Raw genomic sequence first — 27923 nt, forward strand, 5'->3', positions numbered from 1 at the left:
TGCTGCATTACCATGTTTACACACACCATCTAAAGGTACAGGCCAATGGTTCATTAAAATGTTTGTTAGTTAAGTATAGATTGAGGAATGGAAACTGCTACAGATGAGTCAAGCCTCAACTAATGCCCTAGCACATGCACTGCATACAGTATGTACCCACATCTCATAGGGTTTCATGGTACACATGCTCCAAAGAATGGGTTGAATGTGTACATGACAAGATACAATTTCGATTTATATGCTCATGCAACCCATTTGTAGGTAAGCTGAGAAGGCCACATCTGTATGTAAATTCAGCTTAGTCCTAACCACCAGCCAAAGTCCGCTTCTTATTGGCTTATTGGACTAGTATAAAATGTCTCCCACCGGCTGTTGTAGTACCCTGCTGGTGTGTTGAGCCTGGTGCTGGTTCTTGAAATACGAGGAACCCCCTACTCATTTTGTACCCCGTATTTTGGGAACCAGGACCGGCCCTTGAGCCTGGTGCTGGTTTTAAAAAATCAAGGGGAACTCTATTTGATTTGTCTCGTGATTTTTCGAAACCAGGACTGGCTCTTTGAGCCCAGGGCTGGTTATGCTCAGGAGCGGATCCCACGCAATTTTTTTTTTACTTTTACACTTTTTTGGACCGAACCATGCATAGATCACACTGGTCTGTGCATGGTTCTGTCAAAATCATCTGTCAGACCTGGTGTGTTTGCGATTTTTGGTAACATTTTTCCAAAATCGCATCCTATTAAATTTGCAAATTGTATACTTTTTAATTGGAAAACATCTGCATGAGAATTGAAGTGTGTTGAAAAATGGAAAGTTCAGATTTTTGTGGCAAAAAGTGCAATTTTTACCTCAATTCTCATCCTATTAAGTTGGCGATTTCTGAAAAATGTGGACATTTGGATTCTACATTTTTTTGGTTAAAAATCGCAAAAGTCGGGATATCTCATCCCATTAAATGTCACCCATGATTATTTAATTGCAGGCATTTTTGCCCCTTTTTTTATGTAATTTTTCACCCATGCCTTTTTAACATTTTTTCGGGGGCCCAAAAAGGCATGGGCAAAAAAGTAACTAAAAAAACCCAGAATAGAAAACACGTGGATTTACCAATCCACATATTTTTTGCCCGTGCAGGATTTTTTTTTTTGCAATGGGACAAATCTTAATATACCCTAAAAACAGGGAAAAGTGCAACTTTCTCACCACGGAATAAAAACCAGTACCAATTGAATGCCTCCCTATGGGCCTTATTCTTGTTCACTCTCAGAGGCAAATTCCTTCTCAAATGGACAAAACCATGTCCACTGCAGGTGGGGCAGATATAACATGTGCAGAGAGAATTAGGTTTGGGTGGGGTTTTTCTTCAAAGTGAGATCTATATTGCAGTGTAGAAATAAAGCAGTCAGTATTTTCCCTGCACAGAAACAAAATAACTCACCCAAATCTAATTCTCTATGCACATGTTATATCTGCCCCACCTGCAGTGCACATGGTTTTGTCCATTTGAGAAGGAATTTGCCTCTGAGAGTAAACCAGAATAAGGCCCTATGTCTGAAAGTTTCTATGACTAAGTTATAGATTTTGTATGTGTGAAGATTTTGTCACATGACAGATATCAATATACAGTAATAATCCAATTAATTCCATACACACTGGAGCATGTCCTTGTCAACACTTGCAACAGCTGCACTTTCAGGAAGTGGAGGAATAAAAAAATCATATCTGGGAGGAACGTTCGCTTGAGATGCCATTGCTTTATGTAAGCAAAATGGCTTCTATGCCAGTGTTGCAAAAACAAATTCTGTTACTGTTGTACATCTGCAGTTATAAAAACTTTCGGTACTTATGTAATATCTGGGCTCCCGTTTTTCTTATGAGACCGCGTCCCCTCGCGGGGCTCGCTGCGCTCGCCACGCTTCGGGCACGGTGGCTCGCTGCGCTCGCCACACTATATAAAATCAACTCCATGCGTAGTTGGATAGTAGGGGTATGAAAAAATGGGGTGCATTTAACATGGGAGCCCAGATAATACATAAGTACCAAACTTTCGGTACTCTTTACCTAGAACGGCACCCATCGCGGGCATCGCATGTACATCGCATGCCGATTTTACATAGAAATGCATGTTAAAATGTAAATCGCGTCGGTCACATCGCATGCGACCAAAAAATCTCATGCGATGCGACCGACACGATTGCCGCGATTTTACATAGGAAACAATGTTAAATGGCCCAATTGACCCGATTTTACATAGGGAACAATGTTAAATGGCCCACAGACCCCAAATAGCCATCCTGAAGTGTTAAATGGCCCCCCCAAATGTTAACGCCACCCAACGATCAACGTCAACCCGAAGCGTGGCGAGCACAGCGAGCCCGCGAGGTGCGGCGATACACGTCCTCCGACCTTTTCATACCCCCACTATCCACGTCGGCGTGGAGTTGAGAATAGAAAGTGTGGCGAGCGCAGCGAGCCACCGAGCCCGAAGACGTTGATCGTGGGGTGGCGTTAACAATTGGGGGGGCCATTTCACACTTCAGGGTGGCTATTTGTGGTCTGTGGGCCATTTAACATTGTTCCCTATGTAAAATCGGGTCAATTGGGCCATATAACATTGTTCCCTATGTAAAATCGCGGTAATCACATCGGTCGCATCGCATGCGATTTTTTTGGACGCATGCGATGCGACCGACGTGATTTTTTACCTTGCGATGCCTAAGATCAAAATCGTGGGTGCCGTTCTAGGTAAAGAGTACCAAACTTTCATCCTAACTTTTCTTGTTCCTTCATTTCCTGTATACTGTATGCAAACAAACTGAAGCAATGCATTACAGCAGCTGCTGTGAAAGTTGATGAGGATATGCTATCCAGGCGTGTTTTAAACAAATTGTATTATCGTATTGGTATCTGTCATGTGACAAAAGCATACCTCTCAACTTAATTAGGGGGCATGGCCTACTGGAAAGGGGCGTGGCCTATAATCAGCATCATATCATCATTTCATTTTCATTTCATGAGGCCACGCCCCTGTTTTGATGCTGTGGGGCATAGGCCAGAGGCTCTGTGAGTTCTAGCCATACCCCCAGCCCCTCTGGCTGCGGGAATATATGTTGTGCACATGCGCACAGAGTCTATTTAGCACTACTCAGCAAGTGACAGGGGGGACTGCCTACTGCACCCCCAACGTGGGATGTGGGAACGTCCCCGAAAAACGTGGTTATATAAACTTACAGACATATACTACATATCCATGTAAGTACAGATGTGTCCTCTTGTGATGTCACTGCGATGTGTACGCAGTGACGTGAATGGGAGCATTCCCGTTCATTTTAATGAACTCGGCTGCAATTTGAATGTGCGAGGTATGCCGCACTGCATTCATATCGCTATCCCACTACGTTAAGCTGCTATGTTCAGCAACATTGGAGTGTGACACATCTGTATTATTACTAAATCAATAATGCTTTCAAAAATTTGTTACGTTTCTGTCTACTTTTATAGTAACTCTGAATTAAGTTTATACCAAAAAACGGTACTTATGTAGTATCTGGGCTGCCGATTTCAAAATCGGGTCGGATCGGGAGATCGCATCGCATCGCATGCGACCATGCGATTCGATGCGATGCGATGCGATGCGATGACCCGATTTTTCCATAGGAATCAATGTTAAAATGGACTGAGTCCATTTTAACATGGAATTCAATGGGAAAAATGGGTCCTTTTCATACCCCTACTATCCAAGTGGGCATGGAGTTGGATATAAACCTGTGGCGAGCGTAGCGAGCCACCGAGCCCGAAGCGTGGCGAGCGAAGCGAGCCCCGCGAGGGGACGAATACCGTCCCCTCGCGGGGCTCGCTTCGCTCGCCACGCTTCGGGCTCGGTGGCTCGCTACGCTCGCCACAGGTTTATATCCAACTCCATGCCCACTTGGATAGTAGGGGTATGAAAAGGACCCATTTTTCCATAGGAATCATTTTAACATTGATTCCTATGGAAAAATCGGGTCATCGCATCCGATATCGGATGCGATGCGATGCGATGCGATGCGATATCGCATCGCATCGCATCTGATTGTATGCCTTAACTTAAGGCATACAATCAAAAAATCGGCAGCCCAGATACTACATAAGTACCCAAAAAACTAATAAGCAATTTACCAAATGTGTAATCTCTGAAAATCTAGTTTGATAATCTTGCATTAAATATAATGTAATAATATAATATTTAATAGAATATAATATTTATGGAATTCATTTGGTACTTATATGGTAGTTGGGTGCCCAATTAGCATACGTACGGTAATTTAGGAAAATCGCATCGCATGGGCCATTTTAAGGGGCATGCGATGCGATTTTCCTATGTAATTTATTCACTGCTCTCTTAGCCCTGGGGGATCGCATCGCACCTCCCGCAAAATCGCATGCGATCGCATATGATTTTATAGGTTGTACGATGCCATGACATTAGGTATACAATAATAGCATTGTATGACATACAATGAGGTTTTAGGCACCCCCCACTATCCACGCCACACCGAAGCGAGGCGAGCGCATCGAGTCCCACGAGGGGTGGCGGAACGCGTCCTCTGACCTTTTCATACCCCCACTATCCACGTCAGTGTGGAGTTGATTTTATATAGTGTGGCAAGCGCAGCGAGCCCGCGAGGGGACACAGATTACTTTACATGTATTCTGTGTCCCCTCGCCACGCTTCGGGCTCGGTGGATCGCTGCGCTCGCCACACTTTATAAAATCAACTCCACGCCGACGTGGATAGTGGGGGTATGAAAAGGTCGGAGGACGCGTTCCGCCACCGCTCGCCACGCTTCGGGGTGGCGTGGATAGTGGGGGGTGCGTAAGACCTCATTGCATGCGATTTAGCGAGAGGTGAGATGCAATCCCCCGGGGCTAAGAGAGCAGTGAATAAATTACATAGGAAAAGCACATCGCATGGCCCTTAAAATGGCCCATGCGATGCGATTTTCCTACGCAGAATAGCCCACTAAGCAAATAGCTTAGTGGGTGCCCAAGTAACATATTAGTACCATTCATTTTATATACAAATGGAGCTGTGCTTGTTATTGGCGCTGGTGCGCCAGACTCTCTTATATGGCAGTGGCGCATGGGGATGTGCGAGTGTCTCACGATTGGCATGCCAACAACAGCAATGATGAGCGTGGTTGCAACTGTACAATCATCTGAATGAAGTTTAAACTGTTATTGAAACAAGAGCAAACCAAAGATATTTTACTGGCTACTTTGAAAATTAAAACAATAGTGGTAAAAGGATAACAACTCTGTAAAGGTGACACACAAACAGATTTATTCAGAATCTAAAAGTAAATTTAATTTGGAACCAAAGTCACTCACCTTGGAAGAGTTTTGAATAACCTCAACAACTGCATTTTCATTTCCTGTCACTGGATAACTACTTGGTGTGAATACCATTAAATCATTCTTCTGCTGAACAGAGTTTAAGAAGAATTTGCACTGGCTTTCCTGGGAATACATCCAGCTCCCTCCAGTGTTGGAGCAGATCTTGTAATTTTCCTTTAAATCATTAACCTCCTCTTTGTATTTTTGCCATTTTAATACTGTGAATGTGATTAAAGTAATGAGAAAAATACTTGAAATTATGCAAATGGCAATCACCAAAAAAACATTTGCATCTGAAAATTCTTCATCTGTGCTACTCTCTTGAGGATCCAATTTAATTTCCTCTCCAGATTCCACCAAAGAGATAATGATTTGTGTCATTGCTGTCATAACCGGTTCTCCCTGGTCCTGAGCCACCACCACCAGCCGGTATTCTACATGATCTGAATCTGTAAAGGAACGTTTTAAAGAAATTTCTCCAGTTTGCTGAGAAATTGCAAACGGTGTTTTCCCAATCAAGTCCTTAAAATTATAAGACATCAAAGCATTGTAGCCAGAATCTGGATCAATGGCTCTCACTTTAGTGACAAGGTATCCAGGTTGTGCAGACTTTGGAGTTTTAATTGTCTCCAAAGAGTAAAGCGGGGCAAATGTAGGAGCATTATCATTAATGTCTTCAATAAAAACATTTAGCGTCAGATTGGAGGTAAGTGGAGGTAGACCGGCATCAGAGACTTTTATGTGACACCGAAAAAATGTGACTTGTTCATGGTCAAATGACACTAAAGCAAATACTTTTCCATTCTCTGGATTGATGGACATGTAGGAAGATATTGGAATCCCATCAATGGTGATGTCACTGATTGAGTAGGTGAGGAATGAATTCTGACCAATATCTGGGTCAGAGGCTGATGCTGTGTAGACATGAGATCCTGGTGGGTTGTTTTCCTTAATAAAGATTGTATCAACAGGCTGTATAAATTGTGGTGTATTGTCATTGACATCACTTATGTAAATTTTGAGGGTTTTCGAAACGGATAAGCATGGGGAACCTTCATCTGTTGCAGTGATCATAACCTCATATTCAGACTTTGACTCTCGATCTAATGGTGCATCCACAGTTAAAGAAAAATCTCCCATAAATGCTGGGTTTATTATGAAGGGAGCATTTTTTATGATGTGGCAATTAACTCTTCCATTCGATCCTGAATCCCTGTCACGCACACTGATGATCGCAACTGTGGTTCCACGTGGTGCATCCTCAGGAACAGGAACTGATAATGATGTCACTGTCATCTCAGGAGGATTGTCATTGACATCTACTACAATCACTAGAACCTTACTGTGTCCAACCATTGGGTGATCACCATTATCAATAGCATCAACTGGTATTTCGTAGGTTTTGGTGGTTTCAAAATCCAATTCTCCTATAAGAGTAATTTCTCCTGTTTTTGGGTCCAGTTTAAAAAGATTAATTATTCGTGCAGAAAGTAGTTTGCTAAAGAAGTAAGCGATTTCCCCATTTCTTTCTTTGTCTAAATCTGAAGCATTTAACTTTATGATTTTAGTCCCTTTGGCAGCATTTTCGGACACACTGCACTGGTAAAATGGTTGATCAAAAGTTGGGGAGTTGTCGTTAGCATCTTCGACAGTGATTATTACTTGTGTGGTGCCACTTAATCTTGGTCTGCCACCGTCATAAGATATAAGAGTAAGATTGTGTATTGACTGTTTTTCTCTATCAAGTGATTTCTTCAGCACAAGTTCCAAAGTTCTAATCAGTTCAGGTATTAAATGGATCAACCTGCTCTTTGCTTCATGATTTTGTTTTATCCTGAGCATGTCTTGACCTCAAGAATAATAAAGATGATTACACCAATTAAAGAAAGACATCCACCGTGTTTTTGGTGTGAGAAGACAAAACAGAATTCAGTCCGAGCTGAAATGTTCATTAAAACGCGATGAGCCAGCAAATGGAGAGCAAATGAATCAGTTCTGCACCTTGAAACTATAGATAAGTGAGCAGTGACATCTAGCGTCTGTTTGGGATTTTACAAACGTAAGATTTTCATGCAGTAGTTTCATTTGTTGAATTTGTAATGTTCATATTAATGGCAACTAACAAATTGCTTTTGAAGAAAAAATAATTTTACTAACAAAAATTAAATTTAAGATTGCATCACACAATTTTTGCTATACAGTACAATTGATGACCAGGCTAAAGTATCTATAACACTACAACCTCTACAACTAAATGATACATTTCCATTAACTACCCATCATAATTTGAGCTATATCACAAAATAAAAAATGCAATGCCTAATACAATATTATTAAGAATGGTATTTTATGGCATTCACAATAGAGATGGGTCGTTCGCAAACTAAGCGGATCTTTTGGATGGATCCCATAAAAGGGTGAATGAGCCGCCGGTCCCAAAGAGGGGACCGTTGTTCTTTTACTTTCAGTTTCGTTTTTCATTACAATGCATTTGCCTGAGCTCAGCACTGCCACCTGTGGCAGCTGAGATGTACTAACTCTGGAGACCGAGTACAGTGCTGCGACTGCAAGTGAAAGAAAGAATAACAAGGCTGCTGCTACTAGGGATGGCCATCGGTGCAGATGCCATCAATGGTTGCCATCGAGTGATCTGTTGGGTCCCGGCTCATCTTAGTGACCCATTTTGACCACCTCTAGGTTTCAGCTTTACATTCGGTAACAGGGACAGTTTGAGAGGAGAGGGCCCATGTGAGTCCCTTCCTCTGTGGCAGCACAGTAGACTTTGGCTTTGTGTGCAGATCCCCTGGAACAAGTCACCCGCACCTTGTTTCTGGCGATTTCTCTATTACTCATGAGCCAAATCATTAGGAAAATGCCCATCACAACATTTGCCCTGTAATTTTTGCCCATCTGCAGAGTTGGGCCACTGGCTGATGTGGGACTCTAGAGATGGTTTGGAGGTATGTATAACCAGGGCCATAACTAGGGTGGTGCAGAGTTTGCCACCACACACAGTGGTGCAGGGTAAAGGGTGTTGTTGGCGGTTCTTGTCAGTAATATGTTTTAATTACTTTCACTTGTAGCTTAACCTCTTCTTTGAGGACCGATCTCTCCTGACTGCCTCATCTCTTACCCTTACAACCATCTGTCATGGTCAGTTTTGTACTTTAGGTCTATGTAGTTGTGTTTGGCTGCACTGAATTGGATGCACACTACATAGATCTACTTAATTGCAATTTTTGCAAAGTAAAAGTAGCTTGACATAGTTAGAACTCTCATTCTTTTTAAGCAGGATCATATAGCTCAAAGAGTAGGTTGTTTAGTAATATGGGATCGATCTCCCACCTTCAATAGAACTCCCTACTTAGTAAATTTACCCCAATGTGTCTGAAATGTTTCATAGATCTTACAGCCCCATGGCAGTCTTCATATAACACATCATGGGCTTATTGTATATGCTACAGTAGCTAAAGCATGGACATATTTACATGTAGAAGCACTGTGGCACCATATATATATATATATATATATATATATACATATATATAGATATATATATATAGATAGATAGATAGATAGATAGATAGATATTGGGGTCACAGGGCAGCACTGCTGGGCAAAGTATAATCACATTGCCTAGTCCATAAGTTAAGCAATACAGTACACTTACCCCCCACTGCATGGAAGGAGTCAGAACCAGCACTCAAGTATGAGGAAATCCCTTTATTTCATAAAGGTATAAACAGGTAGCAGCAGCAGCTGTTTCAACTGAGCAGTGTCAGTTTTCATCGGGGGTGTCCCAGTTCAGTGCAGCCCCTGTCTGCCGGCGCTCTCCAGGCAAAGATGACAGGGGCTACATCTGTACTTGAGTGCTGGTTTGGACTCCTTCCAAGCAGTGGGGGGTAAGTTTACTATATATATATATATATATATATATATATATATATATATATATATATATATATATATACTGATTAGTTGGCCAAAGCAAATAATCACATTCTAATTCTTATTTATTTAGCACCTTCTACAAGGTAATAGAAAGAATCTAATTGATTGCTGTGTCGAGCATCTTATCTTCAATAAAACTCCCATTTTAGTAAATTTACCCTTTGCGGCTGATCCTGTGTTGGATGCGTGACATTGAGAAAGCTCGTGTGACCCATTTATGGTAACACAAATTTACATAGAGCTATTGCCAGGATCTAGTGGGAAGCAGCATGGACCACTGATTGTCTATCCACAGCTGCAACTGTCATCAGTAGCATTGGCAAATTCACAGCCCCATGCTATGTGCAAGTGATCTGTCACTAACAAGCTTTCTTTCTCTGTAGGTTTGACCAGCATGGAATTCTCCAAAAAGACAAAAAATTTACATTCAATTGCATTGTCATCTCACAGGTCATACCCCTAATTGCCCATTTCAGCGGAAGACAATTAAAGCAAAGATTTGTCTGCATCAGAATTTGAAAAAGATACACAAAAATGGGTACATTTGTACCTGCTCATGCGCTCTATGCTAAGATCATGTATTTACAGTAGAGTATGTCCCTGCAAAATGATACAGACAGATCACATTCAGTCCCGATGTTTCTATATTGACTCCTTTATGTGCTATGTTCAACACCAAAGCAAACAACATTCTTCTCTTTATTGTAGTGTCACTTATTTGCCTTAACTTAAAAATCATGTGAACTCTTGCCCTCTTGCCATCCTCCCTTGCAAGAACCCTGCTAAGCCAACCCACTGCCAGCAAGTGGCACACTGGTCAACGAAATAAGTCCCTTTGTTTCTAAAAATGAAATTAAATATTATTTATGTCACCATTAAATGATAAATAGAAGCAATGAGTTACACTGTTATACATATATATATATAATTGTTGACTAAAAAAAATACTTTATTCAAAAAGTTTACTAATATTTGTTTGTTTTTGGACATAATTTAGTCAAAGATTAGACTTCAAAGATTACAATCCAAATATATTTTTTTAAATAAAATAAATAACACATTTTAATTTTAACATTAGACCACATACAAATGTGTCCTGATTCACCCAACCACATGGTACAATATATATAGCCCACTTACTTTATTATATTGTCGCATTATACTGTAGCTGCATGCACAGTCACATACTGTACATTATAATGTACTTGGTATAAAGTTGCAGATAAAGAATACCATTTCACGGTGGGATGTATGGCGTACTGTACTGCACCTGCATTGATCTTTGAATTACCCTTATTTCCAGGTGAGTGTCCAGGGCACTTTGTCCCATTAGTGATGCACCTAAGATGCATATTGTATTGTGTATAACACTTTGCGGTGCAATGCATGGTGCATCTTAGTTGCATAACCGTGTCAATGTGGCCAACATTGGGACAAACAAGACTTACAAACATGTAATGGACTCTCCCCTCAAAAATAGGATCCTTTGTACTCAGTCAATTGTTAGCAGCATGCAATTTTGTTATAATAAATGAGGGTTAGTATTGTTTAAAAAGTTAGTAGTTTTAGCCTCTGATTAATTACCGGTACTGATATTTATGAAAGTGCACATTCATTAAGTAAATACTTAAGTGGTATCCGGATAGGCAATAGGGGTCCAGTTTGCAGTCTCCAACCAAGCCTCTCCGACCGCTGATTGTGATGTTTGAAGCGGTCCTATCTGAGATGGTATGGTGGTTCTGTTAGGCGGCAGCCTCTCTCCCCAATCCTTAATCCTCTACGCGTTTCTCCGCCTTAGACTGTCAGCGGCTTCCTCAGGAGGTATGTAGCATGTAGTCTCATTCACGCTCTTTTATAGCCGTCACTTCCGCTATTGTGTATTGGCGCATACGTCCATCATAGCGGGTCACGCCTCGATTTCAGATCTATTGCCGCGATGTCATATCCGGCTTTTTGTTGTTAGGCCTCTGTTTTGATATCGGGCGCGTCTCCATGTACGTGCGTCACAGCAGGCCAGGCCTCGTCCTCGTTGACATTGCGGCAATAGATCTGAAATCGAGGCGTGACCCGCTATGATGGACGCATGCGCCAATACACAATAGCGGAAGTGACGGCTATAAAAGAGCGTGAATGAGACTACATGCTACATACCTCCTGAGGAAGCCGCTGACAGTCTAAGGCGGAGAAACGCGTAGAGGATTAAGGATTGGGGAGAGAGGCTGCCGCCTAACAGAACCACCATACCATCTCAGATAGGACCGCTTCAAACATCACAATCAGCGGTCGGAGAGGCTTGGTTGGAGACTGCAAACTGGACCCCTATTGCCTATCCGGATACCACTTAAGTATTTACTTAATGAATGTGCACTTTCATAAATATCAGTACCGGTAATTAATCAGAGGCTAAAACTACTAACTTTTTAAACAATACTAACCCTCATTTATTATAACAAAATTGCATGCTGCTAACAATTGACTGAGTACAAAGGATCCTATTTTTGAGGGGAGAGTCCATTACATGTTTGTAAGTCTTGTTTGTCCCATGATATATTTAATGTTGTGAAATTATTTTAATAAAATTATAAATTTAATATTCAGCACAGCGCTGTACCATCCCTTTTGTTTTTCTTGTACTATCTCTTTAAGGGGTTTGGTAATCCTCCTTAGGTACGAGCTGCAGTGTTTAATATCAATCAGCGCTAAATATCTTTTTTTTTTCTTCTCGTTGCATAACCTCTGGTGTGCTAAATAGGGCTATTTGGCATGATTTGAGGATAGGTGTATGTCCACATTCATCTTTGTATAACCAAGATTATGTAAATATTTTAATGATCACGATAAAGTATCCAGCGTCAAATTATCACTTTCCTCATTGAAGTAGTTGCTGTTTAGACTTTGCCATTCAAAATTAAATTTGAGTTCTCCAATTGAAATAATCACTTACTATTCATTAGTCTTTGTTGCCTGCTTCCACATTGTATGCAAATGCGTTTGCCGTTTTGATTTCTCAGTCTGCGGACTTCAGCAGCCGCCAAGAAAACTATAGAGACGCCACATTGCAAAGTCCATAGCAACTGCATACACACACACAGCATCAACACAGAAACAAGGAACATCAACTCCCCAAGTGAGTCTATGGTTATTAAGACAGGCCCGAGCATATGTGATCACAGTCTTAGGCCTCAAAACGGACATTCTTGCATTTTTACCAGTACACCCATGGCCTTCGTAAAATGGTCTTTGACTGACAATAACCCTAAGAACAAGTCATCCTGGGCGAGAGAATTGTAAAGATACCTTGACATATGTGCAGTGCAAGGTATCTACTTGGCCCCTGTGGGCATCCCCTGTGCTAAATCACCAAGTGTACACTGTCGGATGGGAAAATTGCAGTAGAGATAGGCGTCCCTATTCCCGGGTTAGCTTTTGTCCATATAAGCATATTATGGCAGTTGCAAGCGTCAAAAGATAACAGAGGCTACAGCAAGAACAACCACATCCTAATCATTGCCTCAGAAGTTAGAGTTTTAATACCACAAAGTAAGTTATGCCACAGCTTATAAAAGCTGAATCACAAATATACAGATGGAGCACAGGGAACGTGCAAGTGTCTCACATGCTCGTGCGTCCCAGTCAGCACAGCAGCGGGGAGCAGATTCCCTGCCCGTCTCCTCTTCAGGGAGATGGGAAAGGCTAGGGGGGCAGTGGGGGAGCTGCGGGTAGCAGCAGAGAGCCAGTGGAGGGCGGCAGAGGGCTCTGATGAAACGGGGCATGTGAGCATCTCGTGCACACGCACACCCCCTTCTGTCAGAAGGCGCACAGCGGCGGTTGGGGATTCTGTCATCAGGAGCAGCTCCATTGAGAGCTGCTCCATCTGTACTTTTCAACATCATTGTATAACAAAGTTTTATACAGCATTATAGTTTCTCTCTCTGCATTGCTCGAGAAATGGGGTGGGGAAGCTCAGGCCCAGGGGCCGTATGCGGCCCCCGTAGCCGTTCTGAGTGGCCCGCCCACTTGCCCAGCGGCTTTGCCGGGAGTCAAGTACAGGGGAATTCTTGCGAGAGGTCGGTAGTTCTCGTGAGATTCCTCTTAATCAACAGCAGCCGGAGACTGTCCGTCCTGTTCAGCGGCAGCCACCAGAGTGTGGAGAGTGTGGGACGGCTGCAGCAGGACAATTTGTAAGAGGAATTTTTACATATGGCCCCAGAAGGATTTTTTCCCCACAAAAAAGGTTCCGCACCCCTGCTCTCGAAATTCTGTAAAACACATTATCATGTAGAACGAAGAAATTAAAACTGTAGCAGAATTTGAAAAGTTTACCAAATTTATACTTGGAAATGTGATGCAGATAATACAAGATTTTAAATTTGATAAATAGGGTTTAGATCAATTATCACTGTTTTAAAACACAGTCAAGCAGCTTTATGAACAAGAAACTATTGGTAAACTTTTATATTGGAGGACCAGCAAAACTGATTAAAAAAAATTGTCTGCAAAATATTCTCCATATTCAGATTTTGGATTTCAGGTTCCTCTGTGGTGGAATTTAGCATTATGTGTTCTATGTCAAATTCTACTATATTATTTTTTTACAACTATGGGGCGGTCATTCAGACCCAATCACTCGGCTGCAAGTTCATGGGCCTGAGCAATTATTGAATGAATACGCATGTGCACAGTCCGCAGTTTACATGCGCAAGCCATCTGTACAATCACAGCCAACAATGGCTAGCCATCGCTGGCCATTTGCAAGTTGAGTGGCAGGTGCTGGGCATTTTCTGGGAGTGTCACAGAAAACGTAGGCAGTGGTTGGATGCTGGGACGGAGGGCTGATGCCTTTCTCTCCCCATGGCCATCACAGCGCAGAGTACGTCTGGACTTTACTCGGCAGTTGCACACAGGAGAAAACCAATCGATAGTTAGTGATCGCGAATGGTTTTGTGTTCGAAGCTATGCAGAGGGGCTGGGGAGTCTGTAGCTGTGGGGGGGGGGACTTTTACCTGATCGCAGGCCCCTGAAGAATCATAGCCCAAGTGATCAGGTCTGAATGACCCCTATATTACTAAGCACAATGAATTGACCAAAGACTACATGCATATTGTCCTGCAGGAACTTTTGCCCAACTTTATTTTTTTTTTGTAAAGTGGAGTTATTTCATTATTATTTCTTAAATTATTCTAACTAAGTTTTATATTTGTGCAATTATACTCAGCCTACTGCAGAGTGTGTCTTTACTCAAGGCAATAATTCTCAACAATGGCTACAGAAGCACTGGAAATACGTTACTTGTTCTGGATTGATGGATTGTTGTATGACAAACACTTCCTGTATGACAAAAGGGATGGCAATAATGTAGCATCCGCTACAACATACATTATATTAAAAAATGTGGTCAATTAGATTTTTCTCACCTTGCTTAGGAGGAGTCCTTGCTGATTTCCAAGATTTTCAGTTCCCGGAGACTGAGATGAATTGGGAGTTAAAACAATTAAGTCATTTTGTCCTTGAAGTGTATTTGAACACACTCTGTATTGCGTTTGCTGTGAATACATCCAGCTACCTCCAGTGTTGGAGCAGATCTTGTAGTTTTCTTTCAATTCATTGACCTCATCTCTGTATTTTTGCCATCGCAAAACAGTGAAAGCGATTAAAGTGATAAGAAATATACTTGAGATTATGCAGATGGCAATAACTAAATAGACATTGGCATCAGAAAATTCATCGCCATTGCTTTTTGACTCATGGTTATCAAACTTGATTTCCTCTTCAGATTCCACCAAGGTGATAATGATTTGTGTTACTGCTGTCATAACTGGTTCTCCGTGGTCCTGAGCCATCACCACCAGTCTGTATTCTTCATTATCGGAATCTGTAAATGGACGCTTTAAACTGATTTCTCCAGTTTGTTGAGATATGACAAATGGTGTTTTTGCTGCTAGGTCTTTAAAATTGTAAGTCATCCAAGCATTGTACCCAGAGTCTAGATCTAAAGCTCTCACTTTGGTTACAAGGTATCCAGATTGTGCTGATTTGGGAGTTTTAATTGTTATCGTAGAATAAAGTGGAGCAAATGTAGGGGCATTGTCATTAATGTCTTCAATGAATATATTAAGTGTCAGATTTGAGCTGAGTGGAGGTAGACCGGCATCTGTGGCTTTTACATGACATTGGAAATACGTAACTTGTTCATGGTCAAAAGACACTAAAGCAAATACTTTTCCATTTTCTGGATTGATGGAGATATAGGATGAAATATGAACCCCGTCAATGGTGCTGTCACTGATTGAGTATGTGATGAAAGAATTCTGGCCAACATCTGGGTCAGAGGCTGATGCGGTGTAGACATGGGAACCCGGTGGGTTGTTTTCTTTGATAAAAATTGTGTCAAAGGATTGCGGAAATTGAGGGCTATTGTCATTGACATCACTTATTACAATGTTAAGAGTTTTTGAAACTGACAAAGGTGGCAGCCCCTCATCTGTTGCCGTAATCACAACTTCATATAGTGACTTAATCTCTCTGTCCAGATGTCCATTCGCAGTGAGGGAAAAATCTCCCATAAAAGCTGGGTTTATTTTGAATGGTGTTAATTTTGAGACCCGACAATTTACTTTTCCATTTAAACCTGAATCTTTATCATGTACACTGATAATTGCAACTGTTGTCCCTTGTGGTGCATCCTCCGGGACAGGAACTGATAGTGATGTCACTGTCATCTCAGGAGGATTGTCGTTGACATCCACCACAGTCACTAGAACTTTACAATGTCCTACTATTGGATGATCTCCATTATCGATTGCATCAACCTGAATTTCGTACATCTTGATTGCTTCATAGTCCACTTTCCCTTTCACTGTAATTTCTCCTGTATTTTCGTCTAAGCTAAAAATTCTGCTCACTTGCTCTGTAACCTGCTTACCAAACTCATATATTATTTTCCCATTTTTCCCTTCATCTAAATCAGTTGCATTCAGCTTGATGACTAAAGTCCCTTCAATGGCATTTTCAGTCACACTACATTGGTAAAACGGCTGGTAGAAAGAAGGAGCATTATCATTCACATCTTCCACATTGATAATAATTTGAGTTGTGCCACTTAATCTTGGCTTTCCTCCATCATAAGCTGTAAGTGTGAGCTTGTGAATAGATTGTTTTTCCCTGTCTAGTGATTTCTTCAGCACAAGTTCAATGGATCTGATTTGGTTCATGTATTTTTGGAAATCTAAAGCAAAATAATCACTTGCACTCAGCTCATAATGAGTAATAGAATTGGTACCAAGATCTGGATCAAGGGCGCCCTCTAGGAGAAACTGAGAACCTGCAGGTCTAAATTCTGATATCACAATACTGAACACACCAGAGGAGAAAGCTGGGCTATTGTCATTTATATCTTCTATTTCTACATCGACACGATACATCTGCACAGGCTTATCTACAATAACCTGCAGGGGAATAATGCAGAAGGGTGTATCTGGACACAACAGTTCTCTGTCCATTGTCTCTTTAACAAACAATATGCCATTCTGCAGATTAACCTGGAAATATTCCTTCTCATCTCTAGACACAATACGTAACATTCTGGAATTAATCTCACCTATCTCCAGTCCAAGATCCTGAGCAATTCTCCCAACAAATGTACCGTGCTTGGATTCCTCGGGAATGATATAATGTAGCTGACTCAGGACCACATCCCAGGACATTTGCAGCAATAAGAATTGGACCAATCTGCTTCTTAGATGATAATCCTCTATTTGGTTGAGCATCTCTCAGATGTGCTAAGAATGAATTAGATAATTTCCCCTGTAAATAAGGCATTCACGTCGACTGAGGATCCACAGCAGAGGAAAAAAATATCATGGCCGAAATTCCCAAAGCAAGATATTCAACGGCGTCAATGGAGAAATGAGCCCTGGTTCACATCTGTGCTAAAAGTTGGTCTGTGGTGACATCTACTGCTGAATAATGATATTTCAACTAGCTCAAAGGATTGGTTCTGTAAGTAAATACTGCATTTTTCAATATTGTTGCATGGTTTATATTTATACTTGTTTGCTTTATAACTGTACTTTGAATAAAATATACCGAATGGGATTTACACTGAAGGATTTCATGTATGCAATCTTTAACATTTGTATTTGTTAAATGATATAGAAATGTATTCTCATTTAACTATTCTTCTGGTTGGATATATTCATGGCTTTTCGTGATGTGCTAGAGAAAAATAATCTTGTGATAAGGCATCACGTATGTAGTGTCTCATGCTGATATTCTACAGTACATAGTTCTATGGCATACTAGTATGTGACACAGTATTATGAGTTGTGAGTGTCAATAAGATTGTTGCATCTTAATCATTAGGAAAAAAGATTATGTCTACTCTACCTATGCACTGCATATCCGATAACTTTTTGCATAACCCTTGTATGATGCAGTACTTTAAGTGTCTTAAGGCCCATACAAACTGGGTGACTATGAGCTGTAAGCAGCTCAGTTTTTACCGTTTGAGCTGCTTTCACCCAGTGTGTATTCCTTGCCAACAAGCGGTGATGCGCACTTCCGCGTTATGGCCAGCCACCGCTGCTCTTCTCAGCAGATGAGCGAAGGGGTGGATGGCTTTCCATAGCGTCCTGCTATGGACAGCCGTCCGCCCCCGTGAAAATCGCTTGGACGGGCAAAAATTGCTCAGTATGTATGCACTGAGCGATTTTCAGCCCACCGATTTACCCCATCATTGCTGTGCATACTCACTGAGCAAAAACACCCAGTGTATATGGACCTTTATTTTCTAAATTCATTAAATCTACTCTATGGCTTCAAACATAAATTGTCAAACAATACTACATATGGTGTCAGGGGCGGATCCAGGATAAAATGACAGGGGGGGCACCATGATAAAAGAAGGTTTGGGTGGGGGAGGGGCGGTGTTAGTGGTGCCAGTGTACATGCTAAGAGAGTGGCAGAGAGAGGGTGGAAATGGGATTAAAAATAGGCCCTGGCATTTAAAGTACGCAGGCCCACCATGGCGACAAAAGTGAAGGATGTAGTTGTGCGCGCGCCGAAGGTGCGCTCCGGAAAAGGGGGTGTGGCCACTCAACAGGGGGCGTGTCCTTGAGTGTAGTGTACCACACCATATACAACTTCTACACATTATGCAACAAAATACAAGACCCCATTATACTTGCCCCTTACACATGATGTCAAATGGAATGAGCCAAAATTCACATAATGCCACATGGTTTGAGCCAAAATTTTAATAATGCCACATGGATTGTGTCAAAATTCACATAATGCCACATGGATTGAGCAAAATTCACATAATAACACACGTATGGAGCCAAAATTCACATAATGCCAAATGGATTGAGCCAAAATTCACATAATATCACACGTATGGAGCCAAAATTCACATAATGCCACACGGATTGAGACATAATTCATAAAATGCCATAGAGATTGAGCCAAAATTTACATAATGCCACACGGATTGAGCCAAAATTCACATAATGCCACACGGATTGAGCCAAAATTCACATAATGCCACACGGATTAATCCAAAATTCACAATATGCTTCATAAACAGGGACATTGTCTGCCAAAGGCGCGCATTAAACATTTACACCATAATGTCCATTACATGTTCAGTTACACGCTATTATGTCCATTATGTGTTATGCCAAACACCATAATGCCTATTAAAAATGATGCTACATAAGTGCTGCTTATCTACATGCTCATTGCCAAGGGTTCCATGCTCATTGCCAGAGGTTCCATGCTCATTGCCATGTGGGATTACATGCTCATTGCCAAGGGGGAATACATGCTTGTGGTAAATGGGGGACAGCCACCGCCAGGCAGAAGTGACAGCCACTGAAAGTGGCAGTGCCTGGCTGTTTTCAGGTCCTGGCTATTTGAAATAATACCTCTTTCACACCAGAAAATGCATTCCCAGGTTGGCCCCTATTACACCAGCCTAGTCCCTGCATTTTCTGGTGTTAGGGGGAGAGAAAACCACCCCTTTAACCAGTTATCTAATTTAACCGGTTATGTTTTCGGAACCAACTGACCCATTTACATGAGACAAGTATCATATTAAAGAACGTTTGAGTGGGCTTTGAATGATTTTGGTCCAGTGAAACTGGACTGTTTGGTTCCAGAGTAATCTGCCCTCAAAGAACATGAACAGCCATGAAATTACATTTCAAAAATAAAAAAATCGGTTTATCCGCAATATCTCTGGAACTGATTGACTGCTATGGATCAGTCTGGTATCATATTGAAGGCCAAGCGATTTATAATTGAATGAGATCAACCACAAGCTTCTGTGACGCCAGGGGAGGAATTGGCAGCCGTCGGAACTAGGTGGGGGTCGGAATTAACGGTTCCCATATTATCCTATGGGGAAAAACGATACAGGCGGTGTACCCCCCCCCCCCCCTGAATCCGCCAGTGTATGGTGTTATTGAGCAATTTATAGCATTATTAAGCAATGACAAGATTGCACAAGGTGGTGGGAGCAATGGTTTTTTTGTTGTTGATTGCATCTGTAGAGTGATCAGTTGCCGATGTTCAATAGCATAACCTATAACAAGCCGTAGTAGTGTATGATACAGAACATAGAGCTCAATGTGCAGTGTTGATTTTTGGTGGTCCATGGTTTGAGCACTGAATTAATATTCAATTGCATTAATTGGCAACTGCATTGTTCAATTTCTAGATTCAATATTATCTTAAAACATCAGACCATGCACAGAAAAATCTGTTTTCATTATTTCAACTTCAAGAGTTCAGTTGGCTCTAACAAATCCATAAAGATAAATGCATATATAACAGTGAAAAAAAAATATATTCTATACATATTTGACTATGTTGTTGATTAATGTTAGGAAGATTGTGAAAGGTGGTCAAATAATTGCCCAAACAAAAACACTAGTGCTGCCTGTGTGCAATCGAGGCCTTCACCGAAGAACATCAAAACATGCAAACAATCTCAAATAAATAGTGACATAATGGTGCTTAAGTGTTTGAACAAACAGGAATGATACAACCTTGATAATTAACCCAGGTTATATAATAGTCTTCAAATTAATATGTTAATTAAACAAAAAGCCTGATAATTCTTCTTCTACAGATGAAATTGTGTCATGTCAATCTGGGAGATGACCCAGGTAACCTTGCCCAACAGTCAGACTGCACCACAGGTTTTCTAACTCGGTCCTTAGGACCCTACTTCAGCAAAAATCTAAAATAGGTAGACATAGACAAGCCCTGAACCTACCTTGTAACTGATTGGTATAGAGAATTTGTGGTTAGCTACAGGACATATGGCACAATTCACAGCATTCATTTCGAATCAGAACTACAGATGGAGCAGCTCTCAACTGAGCGGCTACTGGTGCGCTAATCGCCATCCTCTGCCGGCAAATGGGGAGAGTGCACATCGGACGCTCGTGCGCTCCATTCTCAGCAAGATACCAGCGGCTGGCACGCTGGCGGAAGCGAAGAGAGCAATAAAGGTTTGTCACTGGAATTTATCATATTTTAATTTACAGATTCTGCATTTGGATCACAAATGCAATGTAGGTTGTGTCTATGTCATATAGACATCTCCTGCTGCATTTGCATTTTGGTGAATGGAATTGCAAAGCCGCCCCTCCCTTAAAAAAATGGGAAAACAAGTATGAGGTGTGTATGTGAGAGTTTAAATGGATGTATATGTGTATACAGACAAGATACAGTTAGAAGGTACAATGACTGCACTAGATCTTAGTTTGCTGGATCACAGATCCCCTTTGATAGGTTTCCCAGATCCCACCAGGAAAAAATGGATGTCTAAAATGAGTGCACAGTGCAGTAAAATGTATTATTCATAAAAATCAGCAAACATTGCCCATCACACATAAACAGGTGAGACCCTGTAATATATCTGTGTGGGCTGAATACCACATGGTTTTATAAAACAACAGCACGGTAGCTTAAGATGTAAGCTGTGTGGGATGCCTTTCACCACCTCATGCTGGGAGCTTCACCACCGCTGGTCAGGAAACAACCTGTCTGACGTGATTGTAACTGGTTGCAACATGCGCTACTGACAAACAGTAGTGTCATTTAGCGCTATATTTGTTTAGTTACAGGTTGCTGTTAATCACATATTGTGTGTGTTTACATTCACCCTGTAGCTAGGAAATAACGATGCTTGGCTTGGTACATAAACAATCTTCCCAAAATACAGATAGAGCCATGGGGTTTATTTTAGTTCACTCTTTCTGACAAAATCCATCTTAGATGGACAAAACCATGTGCACTGCAGGAGGGCAGATGTTACTTGTGCAGAGAGAATTAGATTTGGGTGGGGTCTTACTTCAAAGTGAAATCTATATTGCAGTGTAAAAATAAAGCAGTCAGTATTTTCCCTGCGCAGAAACAAAATAACTCCCCCAAATCTAATTCTCTCTGCACATGTTACATCTGCCCCCCTGCAGTGCACATGGTTTTGTCCATCTAAGAAGGATTTTGTCAGAAAGAGTGAACTAGAATAAGGCCCTAAGTGAGCCAGAGTGGTCAGACTTAATCCCATGCTAATCCCCTACTGTATTGTTATATGTATTGCAGTTGAGAACAATAGGCCTTGGTGAGCCACGGCTCCCCATGGCTATCCAGAGAAGGCTAGTTGAAGAAGGCTCCATCTGTGTAACATTTTAAAATAAATGCAAGCAAATGAATAAAAAGCAATGGCCATTGTGTTCCTATGAAGCCCATTTGCCTCCCAATGAAATGAAAAATGTCATGAGAAGATCGGAACAGAAAACCAGTCCAGGAGATTTTTGGCAGCAGTCATACATGGGACTGGGATCTGTGTAGGGTGGGTCTTTCTCCTGTAAAGATGAACACTTTAGGCCTTCCTCTCTCCTATTTGCCCCAAAACTAAATCATTCTATATTGGCCTCCTTCCCTAACTAAGTAACATTTTTACCCTACACAAGCATGGTTAAAACATGCACACTTCGAACAGCTAAAATATAGGTGGAGATAGAACTCATCACTGCAGTGTCTATGTATGAGTTGAAATACAGAGTGATAATATGTGTCTAGTGTATAATGGGTTGTGGAAGATATTTTATGAGACCTTATTTTGTCACACCTTTGAGCTGTTGTTGAAATTGGTTGTTTTGAATTGGTTGAAATCCAGAATGGAGTGTACTCCAGAACACCATTCTAGTTCCCTTAAGCATTCTTACTTTTGATCTATTTCACTCTCTCTGCACCATTTGCTATCTGACAGCTGTCACAAACATGGAGATATGCATATTGCTATAGGTTGCAGCAAGGAGGTGGTCCAGTCTGGTGTTGCAGAGACCAAACCGCTCCAGCTGTTCTCCAGTCCCCAATTAGTATAGTTCAAATGTCCCAGAAAGCTGACCCTGTGCATGGTGGCATCTGTACCCTATCTGACACCAAGGGTGGTAGAGGATGGTCCATATGCTCGCTATAGGCATGTGCTGTGAAAAGAGGTGTGATTTCATGGGAAAGGGTGTGGCCAGTAAATTGCAATTCCAATTTCCGTCACTCCAGAGCTCAGGGAGATGAGAGCTGCCACCAGAGACTGCTGTGGCTTCAGGGCAAGATCCTATGCTGTGACAAAAGCCAGGTACTACATATAATATTGCAGTGCAGTACCTGGCTTCTATAACTGAGTTGGCATTTGGATTTAACCACTTGGCAATGACTTGCAATGAGGTCAATATATATATATTCTGCAGCGCTGTAAAGTATGTGAGTACTATGTAAGTAACTGGTAATAAATTAATAAAATATATGCACAGACTGTAAATACTGTTTTTCAAGCACATGAAGCAATCAGTACATACTACACATATATACTGTATACAGGTAAGTTGTGTGCACATTATGCCAGATAGAGCTACTATTGGTTGCTCAGCGCGGTGCTATCATCTGATTGGATGAAACTGCCATGAAGCATCAAAAAGTGAGGGGGCTGTATTTGGTGGTGGCTGGTTGGCTGTCGCTACTGCCAGTGAGGCCAGCTGGGAGGGAGAAGTGGCTATTGGCCAGCCACAGAAGAGTCAGTGGAAAGGAAAAAGTGCTGCACCGCTCACACTTACAGCTGAAAATGCACAGGTAAATTTCAGCCTCAGAGATCACAAGTACCTGCCAAGCACATGCAGGTGCTGTTACTGTGAGACAGTGGGCCAAGGAGAGAGTGGGTCCAGCCCAGCAGAAATTACCCTGATTTCCTGGTGGCCCAATCCACAGCTGAATAATTGTTACAATAAAAAACCTTTAAAAAGAAACCTCTTTACTTTACATCCATGTACAGTCATGATTTAGCTCCAAAAGGCAAAAAATAAATAATAAAATAAAATAAAAAATGAGCATCTATGACCTTGAAGAAAAATGACACATTTGGCATCCCAAAATTCAAGAAAGCTAGCTCATTAAATTTTGCACTTTGAGATTCGTGCTGATTTTCACATAAGCCCATTTTCTTACAATAAAATATGTTCTGCATATGCATTCATGATACACAGTCTGATTTGCATAGAAACTTTGGGATCAAATGTATATTTTTGTATCCATTTCTTTAAATTAAAAATATTTTTATTACAAAATGCTAGAAAAACAAACCACAATATTTCCTAAAATAATAGTAAAACATTATATAATAAATTGACTAAAAATAACAAAAAAGTATTCCAGTTGAAGCCTCACATGAAATGCATAGTGTAAATTGCTAACATGGGAAATTAAAATATATGTCAGAAATTATCCTGATAATCAAAGCCCAAACTTTCCCAAACTAATAGCATGAACATTAACAGTAGATATCAAACTGATACCCCTTTCAGACATACGGCAAAATCCCAGGATTTTTCACGCGCACAATCCCAGGACTACGGTATGTCTGAAAGGCTCTAACAGGGATTTTAGTCCTCTAAAATGCCGGGTCCTGCGCACCTGCAATGGACCTGGGATTTTTAAAAACCCGGGTTTGAACCGGGTCTAAAATCCCGGGTAGTATGTCTGAAAGGGGTATAACTGAAAAAATAGAAAATATTTCAATTGAATACTCACTTGAAAAAGTTCTGAATAACAAAGTCCAACATTTAATACAATAAAAATATAAACATTTTATCAGTATATCAAGTTAAAATACAAAATATAACTTATTCCAAGTCAAGTCTGACTACCAAATTGTACTGTACATACCATTATGCAATTTATTTGTTAAGTAGAATTGTCTTCATTTTGACAAACTGTAGTAACAATGACTTATTTTACAAATTGCATTTATTTTTGTTTTCTTGAGGGGGTTCTAAAAATTGTATTTTATTTTATAATTTTGTATTTAATGATTGGTACAATCTCTGTTGTTTTGTACACAATAATTCTTTGAGTATTATTTTAACAGTTTTATTTTAATTGTTTTATATATTTAAGACACTTTAATCTTCCAATGTAGCACAGTCTTTACTATTTCTGAATGTCACAATCATATAAAGTTTATATTATACAGGTACTGTCTTCAACATGCAATTGTGAACCTGTACTGATTAATTAAAACTATTTATAACTCTTAAAATTATATTTATGCTGGAAAATGTTTTTTTTATGCTGGAAAAGTCATTAGTTTTGTGAAATAATGTAATAAGTATCAGTGATTATTTTTAAAACCAACATTGTTGTTTCTGAATAACAAATTGTTCAAAAACTTTTCCTGACCATTAATCATTTTTGAAGTTAAACCAATTGTGTTTTGGTAGCACATGAATAAAAAGCTTAACTTTTAAGAGTACTGTTTTGTTCTTTAATACTGATAAAGTGAATTATTACATGTGACAAAGATCAAAATGGGAGTATTTTACACATTAGGTGTTTAATGCTATTTTCACTTACCTTTAATTGACCTTCAATGCCTGGTGTTTGAGGGTTATTTGGAGTTAAAACAATTAAGTCATTTTGTCCTTGAAGTGAGTTTGAACATACTCTGTATTGGGTTTGCTGGGAGTACATCCAACTACCTCCAGTGTTGGAGCAGATCTTGTAATTTTCTTTCAATTCATTGACTTCGTCTCTGTACTTTTGCCATCTTAAAACAGTGAATGCAATTAAAGTAATGAGAAATATACTTGAGATTATGCAAATGGCAACCACCAAGTAGACATTCGCATCAGAGATGTCATCACTGATACTTTTTGACTCATGATTGTAAGACGTAACTTCCTCTTCAGAATCCACCAAGGAGATGATGATTTGTGTCACTGCTGTCATAACCGGTTCTCCGTGGTCCTGAGCCACCACCACCAGTCTGTATTCTTCATTATCAGAATCTGTAAATGGACGCTTTAAACTGATTTCTCCAGTTTGCTGAGAAATAACAAATGGTGTTTTTCCGGATGGATTCTTAAAATTGTATGACATCCAAGCATTGTATCCAGAGTCTATATCTATAGCTTTTACTTTGGTTACAAGATATCCAGGTTGTGCTGATTTTGCAGTTTTAATTGTAACTTCAGAATAAAGTGGGGAAAATGTTGGTGGATTGTCATTAATGTCTTGAATGAAGATATTTAGGGTAAGGTTAGAGCTGAGTGGGTGTAGACCAGCATCCGTGGCTTTTATGTGACACTGGAAATAGTTCACTTGTTCATGATCAAAGGATACCAAAGCAAACACCTTCCCATTCTCTGGATTGATGGAGATATAGGACGATATTGGGATCCCATCAATGGTGCTGTCACTGATGGTGTATGTGATGAAAGAATTTTGGCTGATATCTGGATCAGATGCTGATGCTGTATAAACATGGGAACCTGGTGGATTGTTTTCCCTGATGAAGATGACATCAACAGGCTGTAGGAATTGAGGCGCATTGTCATTTACATCACTTATATCAACTTTAAGAGTTTTGGAAACTGACAGAGGTGGTGATCCCTCATCTCTTGCAGTAATAACAACTTCATATTCAGATTTTATTTCTCGATCAAGTTTGCCATTTACTGTCAAGGAGAAATCTCCTGCAAATGCTGGGTTTATTTTGAAGGATGAATGCTCAGAAATATAACAAACAACTTTTCCATTTGAACCAGAATCTTTGTCATGTACACTAATTATTGCTACTGTTGTTCCTTGTGGTGAGTCCTCTGGGACAGGAACTGATAGTGAGGTAACGGTCATCTCAGGAGGATTGTCATTGACATCCACAACAGTCACAAGAACTTTACAATGTCCTACTATTGGATGATCTCCATTATCAATGGCATCAACCTGAAATTCATATATATTTGTTGTTTCAAAGTCTATTTCATCTTGCACTCGTATTTCCCCTGTGAGCTTGTCTAAGCTGAAAACATTTCTTACATCTCCTTTGACCATTTTGTTAAATTCATAGAATATTTCCCCATTTTTCCCTTCGTCTAAATCTGTTGCATTCAGTTTAATCACCAATGTTCCTTTAACAGCATTTTCAATCACACTGCACTGATAAAATGGTTGACTAAAAGAGGGGGCATTGTCATTACCATCTTCAACATTGATGACGATTTGTGTTGTGCCACTTAATCTTGGTTTACCTCCATCATAAGCTGTTAGTGTGAGGTTGTGAACAGACTGTTTTTCTCTATCTAGGGATTTCTTCAGCACAAGTTCTAAGGATCTTATTTGGTTCATGTATTTTTGAAAATCCAATGTAAAATAATCACTTGCACTAAGCTCATAATTTGTCACAGAATTTATTCCAAGATCTGCATCAACTGCTCCTTCTAGTGAGAAACGAGATCCTGCTGGTCTGAACTCTGATATCACTATCGTATTCACACTGGAGGAGAAAGCTGGTCTATTGTCATTTATGTCTTCTATTTCTACATCGACACGATACATCTGCACAGGCTTATCTACAATAACCTGCAGAGGAATAATACAGAATGGTGTATTTGGACACAGCAGTTCTCTATCTATTGTTTCTTTCACAAAAAATATGCCATTCTGCAGATTAACCTGGAAATATTCCTTCTCATCTCTAGAGACAATACGTAAATTTCTTGAATTAATCTCACCTATCTCCAGTCCAAGATCCTGAGCAATTCGTCCGACAAAGGTGCCGTGCTTGGATTCCTCGGGAATGATATAATGCAGCTGACTCAGGACCACATCCCAGCACATATGCAGCAATAAGAAATGAGCCAAATGTCTCTTTGCTAGATAATCCTGTTTTAGACTGGACATTTCTTGATCTATATGACGATGAAGGTGATATTTTCTTCAGTAAATAAGGCATTCACTCTCTCTTGAAGATTCACAACGTGGAAGAAAATTATATCATGGCCGACATCCCAACAGCAAGAACATCAGTCGTCAACAGTGAGGAAATATATTTCTTCTTTATCTTGATGCTATAAGTTGGTGTAGAGTGTCATCTAGTGTCTGATTTTTATATTACAACTTGGACAACTATAACGTAAGTGCTATACACCTATGCACTAGATACTGTTGTACATATTATTTATGTTTTTTTTATTTGATTTCAATGTAATATTTAATTTGTTATCTTTGGTAAATATGTAATGAAGGTATGAGATCTT

The 27923-nt window shown here is 40.4% G+C and overlaps 1 protein-coding gene and 1 long non-coding RNA gene across 12 annotated transcripts in view; one reads left to right on the forward strand and one right to left on the reverse strand.

Annotated features, from left to right (window-relative positions):
• LOC146073839 (protocadherin alpha-C2-like) overlaps positions 1 to 27923 on the reverse strand; it is a 198460-nt gene that overhangs the window by 124577 nt on the left and 45960 nt on the right. Inside the window, exon 1 of one of the 11 annotated variants that reach the window (XM_083181357.1) lies at positions 25240 to 27830. The exons of 8 other annotated variants lie outside the window; for them this stretch is intronic. In XM_083181357.1, coding sequence (XP_083037483.1) covers positions 25240 to 27567 — 2328 coding nt within the window. In that variant the 5' untranslated portion in view covers positions 27568 to 27830. Of the gene's footprint in view, positions 1 to 5367; positions 7315 to 14738; positions 16916 to 25239; positions 27831 to 27923 lie in introns of those variants that run through there. 2 more of the 11 variants (XM_083181361.1, XM_083181364.1) reach the window with 2 other exon arrangements.
• The window catches only part of LOC146073843 (uncharacterized), a 49788-nt gene continuing 48721 nt past the window's right edge, over positions 26857 to 27923 (forward strand). Inside the window, exon 1 of the long non-coding RNA XR_014473322.1 lies at positions 26857 to 27799. This is a non-coding gene — a long non-coding RNA (uncharacterized LOC146073843). The remainder of the gene's footprint in view (positions 27800 to 27923) is intronic.

Source organism: Crinia signifera, chromosome 4 (assembly GCF_055691185.1).
Source record: "Crinia signifera chromosome 4, ASM5569118v1, whole genome shotgun sequence".
NCBI classification, from domain to species: Eukaryota; Metazoa; Chordata; class Amphibia; order Anura; family Myobatrachidae; genus Crinia; species Crinia signifera.